The sequence below is a fragment of the Labeo rohita genome, unplaced genomic scaffold (assembly GCF_022985175.1).
Source record: "Labeo rohita strain BAU-BD-2019 unplaced genomic scaffold, IGBB_LRoh.1.0 scaffold_1402, whole genome shotgun sequence".
Lineage (NCBI taxonomy): Eukaryota > Metazoa > Chordata > Actinopteri > Cypriniformes > Cyprinidae > Labeo > Labeo rohita.
This window is the reverse complement of record NW_026127563.1, coordinates 1,004-20,318: the sequence shown is the minus strand read 5'-3', so window position 1 is coordinate 20,318 and position 19,315 is coordinate 1,004. Positions and strand designations below refer to the sequence as shown.

Genomic DNA, 19,315 nt, shown 5'->3' with positions numbered 1-19,315 from the left:
CTATATCAGTATGTTTGAAATACCACAGTTCTGTTCATAACGTATATTAAAAGAAGAAAATAACAGAAATAAAACGAAAGTGTAGTTTTAAAGTGGCTTATTGGAACACTAGTGCGCAAACTTTTTTCCTCATGCCAAGCTAACATTGTTGTCAGTCAGCATTAAAAGGTATAATTGCTGCTTTTTGCAGTGCAAATGTTTGTGATAAAAATAATAATAATAATAATAATAATAACAATACGTTTCGTCAGTTATTTTACGTACAGGTCGCTGCATTTCTTATAGATTTCTTCTCATTCGAAATCGGATATTATTGAGAGAGCAATTGCGTGAATAAGTGTTGTACTTGTTTAAATCACGCTTTCACTTGAAAATATTAAATATCTTGAAAGAACAAACTAATTCATTGAAAACTATAACTTTATGCTCGTCCATTGACGTCATCCTAGTTTTCACATTCTTTCTGATTTGAGTTATCCATCTCTATCAAGCTAGCTAAATAGGCTATGTTTAACACATGAATTCTTGCTATATATTCAGTTATATTTTGGGTCGTTGTCATGAATTGTACTCGTGATGGAGCGGTAGTGGAGCGCTCTTGGAGCGAGTAAAAACCACAACGCTCCGACTTTTAAAATTTCCGCTCCTCACTCTATTAAAAATCACACCGCTCCACTCCGCGCTCCGCTCCCACTCCACTCCGCTCACATACTCTGGTACAGACTAACCGATTCATGATTTAGAGATATGTTATGGAATGGTTATCCACTAAATGCAGATTAAAACTAAAGGAACGAGCCCGTTTTGAAAATGTAAGAAGTAGAAAGTACAGATATTTGTGTAAAAATGTAAGGAGTAAAAAAAGTAGTCCGAAAAATAAATAGTGAAGTAAAGTACTGATACCAGAAAATTCTACTTCCCATCTTTGCAAATCTGTATTTAATCTCAGAATTATCTCAAAGTAAATAGGAGGTGTTAAGTCTGTATTTGTGTGGCTGTGCTTTAAATTAAATGATTACAGGGCTCTGTGGAATGTTTGATTCTAATTGGTCAGTCCTGACATTCCAAGGTATGTTATTCCACGATAACAGCTGGTAAAAGCTAATAAATTAGACTCACCCGGGCAACTTAAGTCGGCTCTATACGCGTGATAGTTTTTCTTGGTGGAAGCTTTGTGTTTGGTTAGCTAATAAAGCATTAAAACTCAATTCAATATTATGTGTACAATTTCTTAATTCTGTCAACTTTCCACTTGCTAGCAACTGATTTCTTCATGGAAGCTTTGCATTCAAATAATTTAACTCAGATCAGTGTTTTGTGTCTAATTATTTACTTTTGTGGCAAGCAGCTGTATAATAAGTGGGATAATGTACATCCAGCCAGTTGTTATTGCAAAATAAAGATGTATATTATGAGACCTAATTGAAGTGTTGCTCTTTTTTTCCTTATTTACTGTTTGAAGGGAATGTTTTTTACTTGTCTTTTTTTTCCAGATATCTTTGTATAATAAATTTCTTCTTTGCAGCCATTTTGAGAGATTTGTTTTCAATAAAAAGTATTTTTTTAAAAAGGCTGAATGTCCATAGTTCCACAAAAACACAGTTGTATTGTTGATGTGTTGGTTGTGTTGTCTTGATAATATAAGCATAATGTATTGTGGTTTTACCAATAGAATACTTTACTTAAGCACCTGTAGGTAACAATATTTCTTTTTCTGTATGTTTTACAATGAATGTAAAATGCATCTTTCAGGTGGTGAGTTAAAAAATAAAGATCTGTACACAGTTTATCTACATTATTGTACATTTACTGTAGATATAGACAGTAGAAAAGAAAAATACAGAGGTAGGCACTGTGATCTACACAAACCATTTTTGAAACATTCATTTATGGGTTCTACAAACTCACAAATACATACAGAATCCCCACTAGCAGCAAAATTTGGACTGCCAACTCTGTGCAAGGACAACAGCTGTATTTCTTTGTTTTTCTTTTTTATGTAGCTCCATTAACATGTTTTTTTTTTTATTTTTTTTTTATTTTATTTGTATTATTTTGTTGCTTTGGCAACAATGTACTTTAAAAATACTCTTCACTGCACTTGAGATAATATGAGATTACTGTGAAAAAATTCAATCTGACTCCTGTACATGCATACCACTGAAATGTCCTAAAAGGTCCAGAATGAATGTAAAAATTTTTAGCTTTTAATGTAATTTCTAAGATACATAATAAAACTTTGTCTTATGAAATTAACTATTTTAAATTCAGATTAACTGGTCCACTGACTTGTCCTTCCTTTTCTCCTGACTCTATTTTTTTTTCCTTAATGGATTCTGAAATACACTGTTTATTGTTATAGTGACTGGATCAGTTTACCAATAAAAATAAATATACATGATATTAATCTTATCTGCTACATGTCTAGGGATTGTTTTATGACATCTAATAATTTACCAATAATACACCTTTTCAGTTTGCAAATGGCAATGCACTCTTGGTTAATGGAACCACCCCAGGGCTGCATAATAAAATAATTCACATAAAAAAAATGATACAAAATATCAGGTCAAAATATATCACATTTACAATATACACAATTGTATTTCATTTACCCAAGTTCAGTATGACATGTCTCTTTTTATTTATCACATGTTTTTTTTTTTTTTTTTTTTTTTTTTTTTTTTTTAATGAAATAATAAAGAATAAAGCTGATTAGGTTTAAATGTCCCACTTTAACAGCATTCAGGCAAGGAGCACAAAGTTGGAGAAAAATGAAATGTCAGAAGATGAATTTGCTGTATGTAACCTTGTCATTTCCCAGGAAATCAACACCACCTGATGAAGCCACTCTAATAAAATCTCTTCAGCTAATGGAAGAAGTATGTACTGTATTTTATTAATAAACTTTAGACACTGAAAAATATTTCAGAATTAAATGTTGTTTACAAGACATAAGTCTGAATGCATTCTGAAAGAGCAGAAGATCAAGATTCATTTCAACTGGATTCATGTAATTTTACACAACAAGCCCATGGCTTGATAGGCAAAAAGCCCTGTAATGACATTGATTGTACCAAACCTTTTCTCTGTTTTCCACCTTGCAACTGCATATTGATGAATTTTCTTGAAATCTTTGTTTTGTGCTTGAAGTGAAATCCTCTGAAACCACTTGTTTTTGTTTATCATCCTGTTTTCCAAAAAAGGAGGGGTGGCTGAACTTAGTAAACATTATTATTGTTATTATTATTATTATACCATTTAAATTAATGGCAATAAATACATGTAAAAGAACAATCTTACGTTACGACTCTGTGCGATTTCATTCATAGTGTTCAGCAATTCAAGCTCCAGAGATTCTCTGTACTCCATGTGTAATTTCTTCATTTCTTTGATATCTTCACTTTCCATCATTTCAAGATATTCTTCCTCAGTCTGAGCAACAAACACAAGAATATGCATAAACATTGGATATAATTAACATAAGTAACAGATACCTTTTGCAAATGTCTAGATATTCACCATCATAAAATATCTGGAATCTAGTATTTAGAATGTTCAGTGTTATGGTTTAATCTTCTTACTAATTTATTATAGCTTACTGATAGGCTGAGTGGCGTTTCCAATACAGCACAAGAACTTTTCACTGATTGTGTTACTACACTTAACATTATTTTTATCTGTCCATTCTACACAAATTGTCAGTCTTTTTAGCATCAAGTGACTGTTTTATCAATCATTCACCTGATTAAAAAACAGATTTAACTGATTCAAAAATATGAATTCATTATGGAGTGTTGCTTGGTATTGCAACAATCAATCTTGCTTTGGGTTTGTTTGAAACTACGGTCATTTTAAAAATAAAACAGGGAAAGTAATGGCCAACAATGTGTCCAAATTGTAAACCCCTCAGTATAAACTTCTTGTTCAGTGAAATGTTAGTATACATGTAAGAATAAAGAATAAATATATAATGTACTGTATATGACCTCACCGGCTCTTCAAAACATTCTCCAAGCTTGAAGATCTCTATTCCAGGGAAAACCATTTTGCACTGGAACAGGTCTCTCAAATTTCTGGCTACGAGGTGCAAAAGCTCATCCTCACAGGCAAAGACCCTTCCATCTTCACCCAACAAAAGCACCAACTGCAGACCGAATGCATCACATGGGAAGTCATCAATGACACCAATCACCTCCATTTCCATCCTTTCTGGCAGGTAATAATCTTTCCATGTTTCAAGCTGTTCTTCATCCCCTTCAAACACTGTTTCTTCCAGCCCACAAATTCTCAGAGTACAACTTCTTGGTTTCACAAGAGGAATTGTAGAGTTGCAATGATGCCTTACGAAATTTGCAATTCCACTGAGGTCCACAGCATCTAAGGCACAATTTTTTTATTAGTTACTAATAGACTAGAATATAAATAAATAAGTATAATACACAGACAGACACATTTAAATAGTTTTATGTAGTACACAATAGTAAATGTATTTATTTATGTACTTTTGTACACACACAGAATGTTAATTACACATACATTGCATGAATGTACTTTCTGTATCAATTAATTTTGTATTATTTTAAGTTTTTTAAGTGTCCAGGAATAAGAGGTATGGGTGAATCCTATTAGCCTTTAACCAGTAAATGAAAAAATTCACTTCAGCTTTCCAGTAAAAAAAAATGAATAGTGGAGTACTGGTGTGTCGGATGACATAAAGTTAATAAAACATCCCAGGCTAGTTGTGTTGACTGTGATTCCTGAATTTGGCATATCACAAAAGAGACTCCATACTTTTGCTCCATTGGTAATTCGTTTTCTCATCCATGCTGCATGGAACAAATGTCTTTTTTCAGTGAATTATGTAACTCCAGGAAGGGATTTTCTGAGCTTCTTCACCACTTTAAACACAATCAAAGCAATATCAGACTGTAATGTCAGTGATCCTCACAAATTGTGACGATTATCAATCAATTCTCTGCAGTCCATTAGCTGAAGAAGTATTGAAGGACAGTGTCACTAAAATGGACACCAGGAAACTGTATAATGATGCTGAAGAATCTGCCAGTGAATAAGTCCAGAATTCATCTGCAAGCTGTTTTCATGACATTTGTGCAATGCTTTCTTGTCCAGGAGCTTTGTATTTTTCATCAATATTTTCTTTATTCCAGCCATGAACAATGACAGATTCTATTCTTGTTCTTAGAGATGTCCAATGTGAGATTCATTTGTTCTTTTTATTTTTCTATTATTTATTGATTGAACCAATTCACAAATTCCATTGATGAGTCAGAAAACTATGAAACAATTGACTCTATGCACGAACGCTGCTGACGTATTTCCGGTAGAATCTCGGTCAGCCTATTTACTTCCGCATAGCGCATTCTATAGCGAAGTATACTAGCGGAAAAACTCTTTCATAAGATTCATTTAACAGCGATTTATAATTTAAGTATTACATATAGTATTATATAGGTATACATTATAGTAATTACCAGAATGGGCTATTAGTGAAATCTTAGGCAAAGGATTAAAGACATCATAACATTTGTTGGAGATTGATGATTTTAGATTCATTTTTGTAATAAATAATATAAACATGTATATAAATTATTTTATACAATGTTGCCTACACTGCAGGGATGTAAACTTTTAAATATAATAAACACTGAACAGTTTCAATATAGTACTGTAAACATGTAAATATATATAACGTTGAACTTTTGCACTGCAGTAATGTAAACATGTAAATATATAAATAACTTTGAACATTTGCACTGCTGTAATGTAAACATGTAAATATAACTGAACATTTATAATGCAGATATGTAAATATGTAAAGTCGAATAACTTTGATACAGTGTTAAACATTTCCTGTACACTGATGTTGTGTAAATACAACATTAAATGATTCTTTGTCTTCTGTGTTTTTTGTTTTTGTTTTGTTTTTTGTTTTTTTGTTTTTTTTTTTGTTTGTTTGTTTGTGTGTTTTATACACATGTAGGCAATGAAATGAAAATAAATTGAAACCAAACCAGTAGGTGGCAGTTAATGGCTGATTCGTTAAAAAACGTGGATTCATTAAGAAACGAAACACCGCTGTGTTGCTCGGAGACACAAAACAGTTCTGCTGTGACAACGCATGCTGCACATGCAACATCTGGCACAACACAGGTCGATCGGTGTATCTCTATTTAAAACGTTAACTTTGCTTAGCTAAAGTCTTAATTGTGTCCTTCTACTCCCAAACTATGCGGCTTCTCTGACCTCCTCAGTTTTTGGCGCACGTAATGTGTCGTAAATCGTAAAATGTACCGCTTCTGTTAACGCCAGAGCCATTGAAAAACAGCTGTGACGAGCTTTGATCTCGCCAGCGTCGCCGCCACGCGGTCACGTGATTCACGAAGCTCTCAAAACAAACCAGTGTTGACAGTACATTTGAATGTGTTTAAGTATGATAGAGACGACGGCTTCTCTATACAGGTATTTGCAGCAATTTTGGTAAACATTACAGCATATTATGCATTGATTTTTACATCGATGACATTTACAGTGTAATTTTATTCTGGAGAGTGATGGAGAGGTAACCCTTACGAAAAAACAATATGGTTTTAATAAAACCAAAAAATCATGGTTACTATAGTTAAACCATGGTAACCACAAATTAACCATGGTCTTGCTACACTAACCATAATTCAACCATGGTATTTGTAGAAGCTATGGTTATACAAATGGTAATCAGTGCATCAACAAAACATGGTTACTACACTGTTACTATAATAAAACCATGGTTAATTTTCGTAAGGGTTAGTGTGGTTTTATTGTATTTAACCCTCAGGTATTGCTGAGTTACTTGTTACTTATATTAAAATTAGTGTAGTATTTAAGGTTAAATAGAGGGTTTTAAATACCAATGCAAAGAGGCAAATTAGTCATTTTGTGGTCGGAAAAAAAAAATTATTTTCATTTGTAATGCCCAATAGGTACCTGTATGGCTCTTTACTAAATATACATATATCTAGAATATTGCAGGTCATACCTGCTTACTTATTTTTATGTTCTTCATATGAATAAAGATTAATAATAAAATAAGAAATTATTATTAAACTAAATTATTAAATATTTTAAAGACTATGAAATTTAAAAAGTTAATAGCTTACATCCTTTTTTAATGTACACACAATGAATGCAAGCAAATACTGAATTTAAAAATAATGCAAAGACATATATGAACTGTGAGAAACAGAGACAGCTAGAATCGATATTCGGATGACATTATAGCATGAGAATACTCACCCTCAAAATTGTCTTTGTAACTTGAAATATATCATTTGAAGCCCTTCTCTTTCTTACACTGTAAAAAACAATTTGCTGAGTCAACTTAAAATAATTTGTAACCTGGCTGTCTTAAAATTTTAATTTTAGTCAACTCAAAAAAAGTGTTAAATTATACTGAGTGACAACTTAGATATTTGAGTTGAATCAACTTAAAATTTGAAGGCAGCTGGGTTACTTACCCATCTGTTAAGTTTAGCAAACACAAATATATAAGTTGTTACTTAGTACAACTTAACATTTCAAGTTGTCTAAACGTATTTTAGTTGACTGAACTTAAAATTGTAAGGCAGCAGGGTAACAAATTATTTTAAACTGACTCAACAAATTGTGTTTTTTATTTTTTACAGTGATACTGTTGAGCTGATTGCCTCACAATACGATTAACGTCATTCACAATTATCCAGGGAAGATCTTGTAAACAGCAAGTGTAGTATGTGATCCTCTCCTGCTCCATTTTTTTTTCCATCCAGTTATCGCCGCTAGCGAAAATGGCTTCCGGTGCTGCACCGGATGTAACTGAGCTGACTGAGACCAAACGCAGAAGTGATCGTGCATAGAGTCAATTATAATGTATTAAAGCCGGATGTGGCGTACATTAACTCTTACCCCACCATTGACAGAGTTTTCCAGATTTCCGTATTTATACTGTGTTGCAGTAGGGGTTCATCTCCAGATGAAAACAATGACGAAGAAGAAGCAGAAACAAGCGAAAGCAGTCAGATGCATATGTAAATTAACGTGATCATCAAACGTTAAACAGCAATTAAAACTGCTTCACGTTACCGAATGAAACTCACATTTGTCCAGGTGAATATCCAAGCGGGATGCATCTTCTCGACTCTACCGAAGGTTTGCTGCAATCTCAGATTGTTCCAAATGTAAGAGGCATGTTTTGGAATCGCTCACACTTTACAGTAATACTCTGTCTAGATGTTGTGCAAATATCACAGATCTTGATACTGGTCAGGATCTGCTTTCAGTATTTGTACATGTGCTCTACACAGTCCCATTACCACAAAATGGGAGTCTCCAAAATATGACAATGTTTTACACAATCGGCGGACGATTCTTTCTTTAACGCAGTATGTCTGTCAGTGAACAGCAGACAATCCATTACAGCCTCACACACTGAAGTTTGCAATCACAGTCATCCTTTTGTTATAGGCAGTCATCTTAAAAGCGTAACATTTGCAATAAGTTTAATATAATTTTATTTTCTTCCTTAGACTTTATTAATTGAAACAATCTATTTTCTTTCCTTACACTATGTTTGATAACTTATTTTAATGAGAATTCAGCTCAAATTTTCAAAGACACATTATGCTAGTAAGACTGGTTAAGCCGATTCTTTGTCAAAACATTTTTAACTTGTCCTTTCTTACCTTCTTCAATGAATGACAGAAATTCCTCCTTGATTTTTTCTGGGGATCTAAAGGGTGAAATGACATTTTTAACATATTTGAAAACAATATTATTATGATGTTCAGAAGTATACAGTGTTGTTTTATTTATTTGTTTTTATTATTTTTGTTAAATTTGGTTTACAGAGTATAATGTTGAGGTTAAGGCCATATATAAAAACACAGTGTTACTAGGAGGAATAAAAAGAGGGCAACATATAAAATTCAATAAATTAAGAATAATGATAGCAAACAATAAATAAAATTAAATAAAATTAAAAGAAATTTTCAAAGTCATCAGTCTCAGTATACCAATTCCCTTGTTCCCACCCTGTCCTTATGAATAAACAGCAATGGCACAATTCATACTTACTTGGTTGTCATAGTTCAAATTGTGTTTTCAAGACTGAAGACTTCTTAACGTTGTACTGTATGATTAAAAATAAATAAATAAAAATAAATAAATAAAATAACAATGATATAATGATTCTGTTATGAACAATGAGTAAAATTAGATCTTTTGTCCTTATTTGCTGAATAAAGAAAAAATGTTCAGCTTTGCAACATCATATTTTTTAAATTAACATTTCTGAAGAAAAGAATAAAAGGTATTACTGAATAAGCTACACATTTTGTGTCCTCTCAGGAAAATAAAAATGAATGAATAAATAAGAAAGAACTGACCACCAATCAGAGTATTTGGATTCAAGTGTCTAAATGACTTTTTTTGTGAATTGTTTCCTATCAGTCATACCTGGTTCAGGAGGGTGGAAGTTGTGGAAGTTGTCCTAGACAACCTATCCTATTCTATTCTTGTTCCAACCTGCCCTATTCTTGTCCTATACTACAATAATAACAGTAAATGTAAAAACTGTCAACAACACATTCTGATACAATCAATTAATCTGTGCCTATTGCCATATGTTTCCATTGTTCTTCTTTTATTTTCCAACTGCATATGCAATTTTGTATATAGCAACTATTCAAAATTAAAATCCTACATCAAAATAAATGCCTAGAATTGACTGAAATGTAAATTTAAAATACACATAAAAACATACACATTACCTGTCAGAGAAGTTGAGAATGTGTGCAGTGGATGGGCACAATGGACTGGACACAGTCCTGCAATAACAAAATACACTGAGGAAAAGGGGGAAATATACTGTATGCTTATTTTACGTAGATTACATTATTTTAAGCCACTTTGATACAGTCCTTTTTTTTTACATGGATTGGCAACACACATTCTGATAACAAAAAATCTCTTTGTAGAGTTGTGTAGTGCAGTTCATTGTATTAGTATATAATTTAAATGCAGTTACTGTTCTTGTTTAAACATGTTTTACAACTCATGTCCATACATCATATAAATGTTAAAAACTAAAATGAAAACTACAGCTACTTGAGTAACTAAATAATCAGGGTATCTTCCGTCCATTCGTTTTTTGATTTAATATTGAAAAAAGAAACATGAGAAAACGGCTCCTTTATCGTTTTTTCTTTTTTTCCAGAAAAACGAAAAACAAGAATTCAGACTGATTTTTCGTTTTTCGTTCAGGGGTGGAAAAATGAATAAACAGTTTGAATATTCGATTTCTACAAGTGGGCGGAACGAAACGCCCCTTTCTGCTGATTGGTCAGCCGAAGATCAACGGATTGAATGGATAATTAACGCGTTTATTGCAACTACATTTAAACTTTTCTCATCAAACAACCACACTAACGAATAGCTGTACGCAACTCGTACCGGGGCACAGCCCAGACAGGGCTTTCTTCTTCTTTCCATTCTTCTATATCTTTCTGCAGGGTTTAATGGCACATAAAAAAAAAAAAAAAATGGTCATTTAGTTAGTTATGTAGTTATTTATTTAGTTATTTCCAATAAATAAATAAATCGATAAATAAATGAATCAGATAATAACAAGGTGAGTAGACCTAACCTATAGTTCATACAGTTCGTTGTGCGTTCTCTCCGCGCTGTCATTGTACACATAAACATTAACATTTACTTCACCTCACTTCATGGCAAATCCTTAAATGAATGGTATTCAGAACCAAGCATAAAAAATATAAGTAGCCATGTAAAATATAAATATGCTAGCCTATTTAAAATTAGTGCCATTATAAACAACATTTATTTTAACATAATAACATTATATATATATAAATATACATACATACATATACACAGACACATATATATATTAACATATTTTAACATATATTGGACTTGCAATTCTCATTCACTTCAAGGTTTCTATAGCCTGTTTGCGATTTACCTGCTAAAATATTTTTGTAAAGAAGGCTTCTTCAGTCGGGTCCCAATAATATGCAAGTAGCTATACATGTGATGATACGTTTAGCCTATAGGCTATCGTACAACAGACACATTTAATTAAGCTTAATAACTTTTAATATGTTTGGTTGACGGTGTTTTACTTTGATAATAAACAGTGCACTGATTGTGTGAGCGCGAGGCGCCAGAGCCATCACTTCAATTTGTTTCCTAAGCAACGGAAACGACTTAATATTCTGTCATTTACAGTCATACAGATAAGAGCAGGACATCATTTGAAATGGAAAAAAATATATATTTTTATTTGTGTAAAATCAAAATGAGTGCAAAATTAATCCCTTTGAACAATAAAGAAAACAATAGAATGCGCTGCTTTCGTCTCCTTGAACATCTTTCTGGCGTATGCCACAAACATGAGCCATAACACAACGGACGCATCTACTTTTAACAGTCTACATTAAGATTATTTGACATTAAATGTATTATATAAATTTGGAATAAATCACAGCATGTTTCATGCAAAAAAAACGTGACTTACAGTCCAGAAAATACTGTAGGCTAATGCAAATTTTGCGCAACCCCTGGCACTTTGTGAATAGCACACATAAGAAAGCCCTGTCTGGGCTCTGTCCCGGTGCGAGTTGCGTAGAGCTATTCGTTAGTGTGGTTGTTTGATAAGAAAACGTTTAAATGTAGTTGCAATAAACGCGTTAATTATCCATTCAATTGCAGCAGCGGAGGACAATGATTCTGCGCCAAATTGCGGAAGAATTGACGGGGGCATGGTTTGATCCTTGGCTGACCAATCAGCAGAAAGTGGCGTTTCGTTCCGCCCACTTGTAGAAATCGAATATTCAAACTGTTTATTCATTTTTCCACCCCTGAACGAAAAACGAAAAATCAGGCTGAATTCTTGTTTTTCGTTTTTCTGGAAAAAAAAGAAAAAACGATAAGGAGCCGTTTTCTCATGTTTCTTCTTTCAATATTAAATCAAAAAACGAATGGACGGAAGATACCCTGATTCTAAATGTCCACCTCTGCACTTTCAGCTAAGAGCATTCAAAACCGGTTCTGCATGACAATCTGATCACAAGGAACAATGAGAACACTCTCTTTCTCTTTTCTCTTTCCCTTATCTTTTTTCATTCAAATACAAAAGTTGGCTCACATTTTAATTAATTACAGAAACAGAAAATCTGTATTTCTGAATTATGGAGGTTTCCATATAATAATGGCCTAAGCTGTAAAAAAAAAAAAAATCTGTAAAATTTAAGGAAAAAAAAAACTGCAGCTGTGGTTGCCGGAATTTTACCATAAAAAAATACGGTAGTAATGTTTTATGTTTTTCACTTAAATTTACAGGTAAATACCATAATTTCATTAACTGATATAATATTAATGTACCAACCTATTGAAGTACTGAAATCTGTTTTGTACTTTGTAATAAACTGATAACCACCAAAAGCAGGAAGTGATGAGAAAGTCACATGATGAACCAAAGGTCATCAAAAATAGCTTTTAAATATTAACATATATAGAAGGTGCACAGTGTCATTCGCACAAACACTAAACACCATCATGGTAACACACATGTAACTGAAATAATGCAATAAACATTCATTTAACAATATTAACTTTAACATACAACCCTAATGTACAAACTGGTAAGAAAAAACTAAGAAAAGTTTTTTCAACAGCAACAAAAAAAAACATTTAACACAGGGTAATTCTGGGAATGTCAATTTAAGGTTATTCACTGTAAATTTTATGGTCTTTTCCCGTTAACCATTTAACAGGTTTTTACTGTAGCATTTTTACAGTTTTTACTGTTAAATTCAGTCATTTTTTACAGTGATACACTACTTTTAAGTAAAGACAGACATAGATACATAATGTTTTGTCAGGTATCCTAAAACATGCTTTATGTGTAAACATTAAAAATAAATAAATAAATAAATAAATAAAATAACTGGTTAAGACAAAAACAATACTTAATATGACTCTGAATCAGCCTGACTCTTTAAGTTACACCAACGACTTTTACAAATGTTTAAGGGTTAGACCAGGAAGAAGTATTGCTTGAAAGTAACAACTACACACTATACACTCAGCCTTTCATTTTAGATATCTGTAATCCCACCAGTGACTTTAATTTTCAGTTGAATCCAACAAATAAGAAACTTTCTTCTTAAAAGTAAAAATGCATATGGCTGTGGTGTATTTTTTTTTTTTTTTAATCCAAAACGTTTTTTTTTTTTTTTTTTTTGGTTAGGTCTTTGAAAGAGTAGGCAAAGCAATATACAAACCTACATATTAGATCTTTTTTAAAAAATAAAAAAAATAAAAAAAAAACTTACCCAACTTCTCTCACCAGACAATTTTTGGTGTTTAGATGTACACTAAAATCTATGGGTAGTTACAAGGAAAAAGTACCTCATAGGTGTGGTTGTTTTCCAACCAATTTTCATGAAGGTGGAGCTCCTGAAAGGTGACGAGCGCATGTGCTGGTACTTTTCCATCCAGAAACACACACAAAATTATATTGATATCACCTGTTGCTTACGATCTGAACAGTACAGAAAGAAAATTTCCTGCACCCAAAAATATTGTGTAGCTGTAATGTTTAGCCAATATATCTTACTCGACATTCAACATTTTCCAACCAAAAGTGAATATGTTCAAAGACACCAAATGAAAATTAATAATTGGATTTTATTTGATGCGTTAATATCAAATTTCAGGAATACTCTTGAATAAACATAGTTTTATTAATGAAACTTTTAATAACTGAGCTGTTTGTTTACATTTTTATTTTTGTTTAGTCAAGTGTATCATTATTCTTTTTCATAAAGGAAAGACCAGTGGTCATATGAGTAAGTTGTCACATGAGTCAGTGACAATAAGCCTTTGAGTCAAAACATGTTTTTCTTTACATTGGCAAAAAAGGTTGGGCTTGTCACATTATTTATTTACTTCAACTACAAAATTTGTTGGCCAAAATAATGGTTTAATTTTTTCCTCACCTTTCCTCTTACTCTACTATAAAATAAAGGCATGTGGATAAATTAAACAGAACACTCTATTTTGTTTGCCGTAACATTTTATTTTCACAATTACACAAAACATCTTAGAGTATCAGTAACCATTTCCACTTACATGGAAAAGACAATTTATGTACAGTACTGGAGCTAAAATGAAAGGGAGTGACATTCATGCATTCACTTTAACTAGAAACTCAAGGTGTGGCTTGTTCTGTAAATCATTTGCAAGGCAAACTAAGAAGAACCTATGCTAATCATGCTCTGTCATCGAGTACATAATGCATACCCTGTACCAAACCAGTTTGAACCGGTTTGAAATCTGATGAATATAAGGTTACAAAATGTGCCCATCATAGTCACGTAATCAATAAAGACTTAAGCACTTTGTGAATCTTAACACAAACTGCTAAAAAAAACATGATAAACAATGACAAATTTGAGTGTGTTCAACTAATTACAACGAAAACCCTTTTTGCTCTAACTTGGACCTTTATTTGGGTTAAACCATAGAAGGTCATCATTATTTATATAGCTGAGAGAAGGTATGGAAGCAAGCTTCTCTTGTAAAAGTTTTCTAGTACTGTCTTTTAACATATCCATTTTGTCAGTTGTATAATTCCTGATTTCTGTATTCTCTCGCATGAACTGATCATTGATCAGGAGTTTGCTCAAGCACTCTGTCTCTGCACAATTGCCATAAGGATAATGTTCTTGTTCCGTACCTTCTGGCAGACTGAAAAGTCGTGTACAGTTCATACATGGCTGTCTTTCCTTGTAAGTGTTTTCTTTCCAGTCCCTGATGTATGCCTGGCATTGCATAGACTCATGAAATTGTAAACTGTCACCTTTTGTTTGATGTTGAAATGACATTACTGCATATGACACATACTCATGCCATGTATTTAGACATGATGAATATATCATAATACTTTTGGCCTTTTCTGTCCTACAACCCAAAGAAGCACCAAAATATTCTTGTGATGTGCACCGGCTATTGGAGCAAACACAAATGACAGTGGATTCCAGTGTGTAGTAGCGCTGGTTTTTGTTTGCTGGTCTGTCCAGAGGATAAGGAAATTTCAGCCTTTTCATTAGACTGCACAGCTCATTCATGATGTTCTCTTTAGTGCCAAATGTTAGCTGCATCTAAAAACAATCAAATGTACATTTTTGAGGCATTAATAAATATACAACTAGTCACAAATATACCAAAAAAATACATAATAGGATTCTTACTATGTCTAACAGTATTGAGAAAGGTGTCCGTTTTGGTAAATGACTCTTGTATTTCCCAAATGGTTCTGGAAACTCCTGTCTCAAAATCTCAGCACTTGCATTTTGTGCATTTAAAATGTCTACCGGAGTGAGACAGTCCTCATGAATGATCCCTAAAAAGAAGATGCTGTGGAGAATCTTTTTAAAAAACAAAAGTAATAATATTAGTATTATTATTGTTGTTGATGTTGTTGTTATTGTTTTATAATGTAGGCTATATGCAACATCAGAGCGATTTCTATCTGGTAAATAGACTTTCCTTCATTCATTTGTATATGTGTGTTTACATACCTCATTAACATATGTTCTAAGTTTATTTTGCTCTTTTTTAAATTCTTGCATTACATGACAAATTAACTGGAACCCGCAGGTTTTCAAGTTCTCCTTGTTAAACTCACGGATCTTCACCAACCCAAGCGGCATTTGTCTGGTTGAGGAAATTAGTTAATTGCAATACGGACACAGAATGTATTTTATGTAACTAACCGTTAATGCATTTTCATGCATAGATTTCATTTTTAAAGCCTAATGAATAAAACACGGCTAGAAGGGAATAACTCTGCTTACCTTTTTTTCCTATCCGTAGCCATCGTCGCTAAGTGACTAACATGAGGAAGTAAGAACAATGTTTCGGACCTTTTAGTTCATTCAGATGTTGTAATCTCCACCCTGCTTTAAAGATATTCGTGCATAGTCACTGATACAAATGCGAGAAATAAAGTCGCAATTGTAAGATTAAAAACAACACGACTACTCAGAAAAAAAATATCCGACTTGTGTGTGTTTTTGAACGTTGTAATGTAGTGTGTTGGTTAAACACATTATAGGTCTACATTTCAAAATTAGTTTAAGTAATCTGATGTTTAGACCTGTGTGTTTAGTCATTTTACTGTCACTATTTCAATATAGGAAAGAGCGGAGCACAACCTAACATTTTTTGACTGTATCAATCCACATGGGGATCAGAGGAATTTTTTTATATTCACATTAATTTCAAACTTATCTAGTACAAATATGTCGTTTTGTTTTATAATTACAGTGATTACGTTTTTCTTTATTTACCAGAATGGAAGTGAAATGTGACTACATGCCCCATATGTGGTGGAGTAGGTTACATTGTAACATCTGAGGGGCACGTTGTAACATCACCATGTGACAGCTTAAAATGTTATTTGATCTAATGAAAAAAATATACAAGTCAAACTAAAATATTTCTTCAATAAAATAAAGTTATTAACTTTTTAAAATGAAATAATGGCGTTTTTTATTAATTAAAAATAATCGAATGCTGGAGTTTGACAATGAACACATTGCAACCATACTTGGAACGCCCATGAATGCAACACACAGCAGTATAGTTCAAAACAATGTGGCCAAATACTGTAGATGAAGAAAACACATTCGGACATTCAGAAAAACACAGAGATACACTCTCCTCCCTCCACACACAGAACAGCCCTGGTGAAAAAAACAGCATATGTTGGTAGGTATGTTTTGATGCTGGTTTAAGCTGGTCCTTTGCTGGTTCATGCTGGTCCATGACCAGCAACATGACCAGCAAAAAACAGCAAAGGACCAGCTTAAACCAGCATCAAAACATACCTAACCAGCATATGTTGGTTTTTTCACCAGGGAGGAGACATACAGACGAGCAAAAATGCTTTACATTTCTTAAAATAATAATTTCTAAACATTAAACATGACATTTCTAAACATCTAACATTAGACTGTCTTTATTCACGTTTCTCGTGGTTTCACATTAAAATTCATAAAAGTAAATTGTGTAAATTACATCGCTTATGTCATAGAATAGCAGTTTAATAAGAGCACATTGTAACAGTGTTACAACGTTCAGCGATATGTCTTTCAAAAGAATTTTGAATTTTGCAGTTTTCACACTTTTTTCTCAATATAGTGTTGATAAGGCAACTAGTAAATACCGCAAATTGTGTTATGCTAGCATGTGTAAAATAAACCACGTGTGTTTCCGCTACCCCGCAAGTTTGTGCCCCAAGATTAAACCGCAACACAAGAAACGTATAACATAGGCTATAAAATAAATAATAGGCTAAACTGTCTGAAACTTTTTTTTTTTTAAATAGCCTACTGCATTTTGTCATATTTTGTTCTGCAGTTAAAACATTTAGAGTTAGAAAATACACCAGCACTATAAAAGAATATACACGTAAATATTATAGGGTACTAATGAATAGGCTACTAATATATTATATTTTATCTTTCAAGCTGCTTTTAGTTTTCACAGTGGAATAAATTCATGAACAAAAAAAAAAATCATCACAGGATTGCGGGCTTTATTTTTCATTAGACGTCTTCATGCCGAAGCAGTAGGCGGTGCTGTGGGGTTTAGAGTGTTTCCGTACACAACTGTGGACACGTCATGCTAGCGGAAGACTAAAATCATCTGCGCGTGCGTTCAACTGTCTTCGTAATTTTGGGGTTCAAACCAGCGGACGAAGGTAAAGTGGCTGCTAATGTTTCTTTTTTTAAACAAAACTAAATATGCTGCGAATGATACATTACAATATGTTTTTATCTTTATTCTGTATACGCAAGCAGTCGATGTTGTCTGTACAATAATCTAGGGCGATTGTGAAGTACACGTAATCTCTGTTTGTCACATTTTTGATATATTATAGAATAATTGAGCTTAATCTAATAATAAATGTTTTTACTATAGTGCATTCAAAACAATTATTTGTGATCGGTACAATAATTATGATGAAATTAAGTAGTTTGTTGTGGGCTTGTGTTGTACACGTAAGCATACAATGAATGAACTGTTTGAAGTAACGTATCGTAGTTTTAAAATAAGTAAATCTGAATTGTGAAATGTGTGTTAGATTTATTTATAGATTTGTTTAATGTATAACTGTAAGCTGCAAATATGAACATTATTTGAAATGTGTTCATTCATTATTGCACAGTTAGAAAAGTTGTTAATGCTGCTTGTTTTACCCCTCATAGAATGCATTATTCTAGTTTAACTTACTGTATGAGTGAATATAGTTGTTTTTGCTTTTTAAATTAACGGACTTCATTTGTTCAAATCGTTTTCTAACAATAGTAATATCATTTTTGTTGTGACATTGTATCCAAAAAAATGAAAATGAATTAAATATGCCATTTCACTCCACAGATGAGGCTGCTCTGTATATTTGCTCTGGTTGCTGTAGTGGGTCTGGTGGCAGGAGAAGAAGGAGCTCGTCTGTTAGCCTCCAAGTCCCTGCTGAACCGATATGCTGTAGAGGGACGAGACCTTACCCTGCAGTACAACATCTACAACGTGGGCACCAGGTATCGTTCCCTCTCAGAAGTTCAGCACATCACTGTCTAACAGGTGGTGGGCTTTGGGTTAAGTCTGATGTGCATAGAGTATTAGTGGAACTAATTTAATTTAGAATGTTAGTAAAATACATTTTTAGAATGTATTGTATTTTTCTCTTTCTCTAGTGCTGCCCTGGAGGTTGAGCTGTCTGATGACTCGTTCCCCCCTGAAGATTTCGGCATTGTCTCCGGAATGCTTAATGTGAAATGGGATCGTATTGCTCCGTATCCTTCTCAATAAGCAATCGCTGTCCTGTGAACTGTACCTTTTTGTTGATCTCTCCCTCTCTCTCTCTCTCTCTCTCTCTCTCTGTCATATTGTTCTAATAATAAATGTACACTACCAGGTATATATATGAAGAGTGCAGATGCAAAACCAGCTAAAAGCCATCTCGGTCATAAATGAGATAATGATACTGAGTGAATGCTCTCGACACATATTATACGTCCATCAAATACTTTTTCTTCAAACTCATTAAAATACCAGCCTTAGCCCAATCAGAAGTAACGGTACTTACATAGAAACCTATACATCTGAGCCTGATAAAAATGCATTTTTTTAAAGAAAGACGTCAGATGGATTTAGCTGGTTTTGCATCTGATCTCTTCATATATAT

At 33.0% G+C, this 19,315-nt stretch overlaps 3 protein-coding genes across 3 annotated transcripts; 1 reads left to right on the top strand and 2 right to left on the bottom strand.

The window, feature by feature from the left end:
* Window positions 1–2,695: 2,695 nt before the first annotated feature.
* On the bottom strand, window positions 2,696–13,466 carry LOC127158229 (uncharacterized). Its single transcript, XM_051101377.1, has 7 exons — window positions 13,395–13,466; window positions 9,807–9,863; window positions 9,112–9,166; window positions 8,721–8,767; window positions 3,995–4,380; window positions 3,304–3,435; window positions 2,696–3,190 (listed from the first exon to the last, which is right to left on the bottom strand). The coding sequence occupies exons 3-7, from the start codon at window positions 9,120–9,122 to the stop codon at window positions 3,020–3,022; spliced, it is 747 nt and encodes a 248-aa protein (XP_050957334.1). The 5' UTR covers window positions 9,123–9,166; window positions 9,807–9,863; window positions 13,395–13,466; the 3' UTR covers window positions 2,696–3,019.
* A 709-nt stretch (window positions 13,467–14,175) lies between these two features.
* On the bottom strand, window positions 14,176–15,943 carry LOC127158231 (uncharacterized). The gene is made up of 4 exons (XM_051101379.1): window positions 15,921–15,943; window positions 15,645–15,780; window positions 15,315–15,491; window positions 14,176–15,224 (listed from the first exon to the last, which is right to left on the bottom strand). Exons 1-4 carry the CDS (start codon window positions 15,941–15,943, stop codon window positions 14,556–14,558), a joined length of 1,005 nt encoding a protein of 334 aa, XP_050957336.1. The 3' UTR covers window positions 14,176–14,555.
* A 1,804-nt stretch (window positions 15,944–17,747) lies between these two features.
* LOC127158230 (translocon-associated protein subunit beta-like) lies at window positions 17,748–18,939 on the top strand. Its single transcript, XM_051101378.1, has 3 exons — window positions 17,748–17,830; window positions 18,511–18,668; window positions 18,825–18,939. The coding sequence occupies exons 2-3, from the start codon at window positions 18,511–18,513 to the stop codon at window positions 18,937–18,939; spliced, it is 273 nt and encodes a 90-aa protein (XP_050957335.1). The 5' UTR covers window positions 17,748–17,830.
* Window positions 18,940–19,315: the final 376 nt, after the last annotated feature.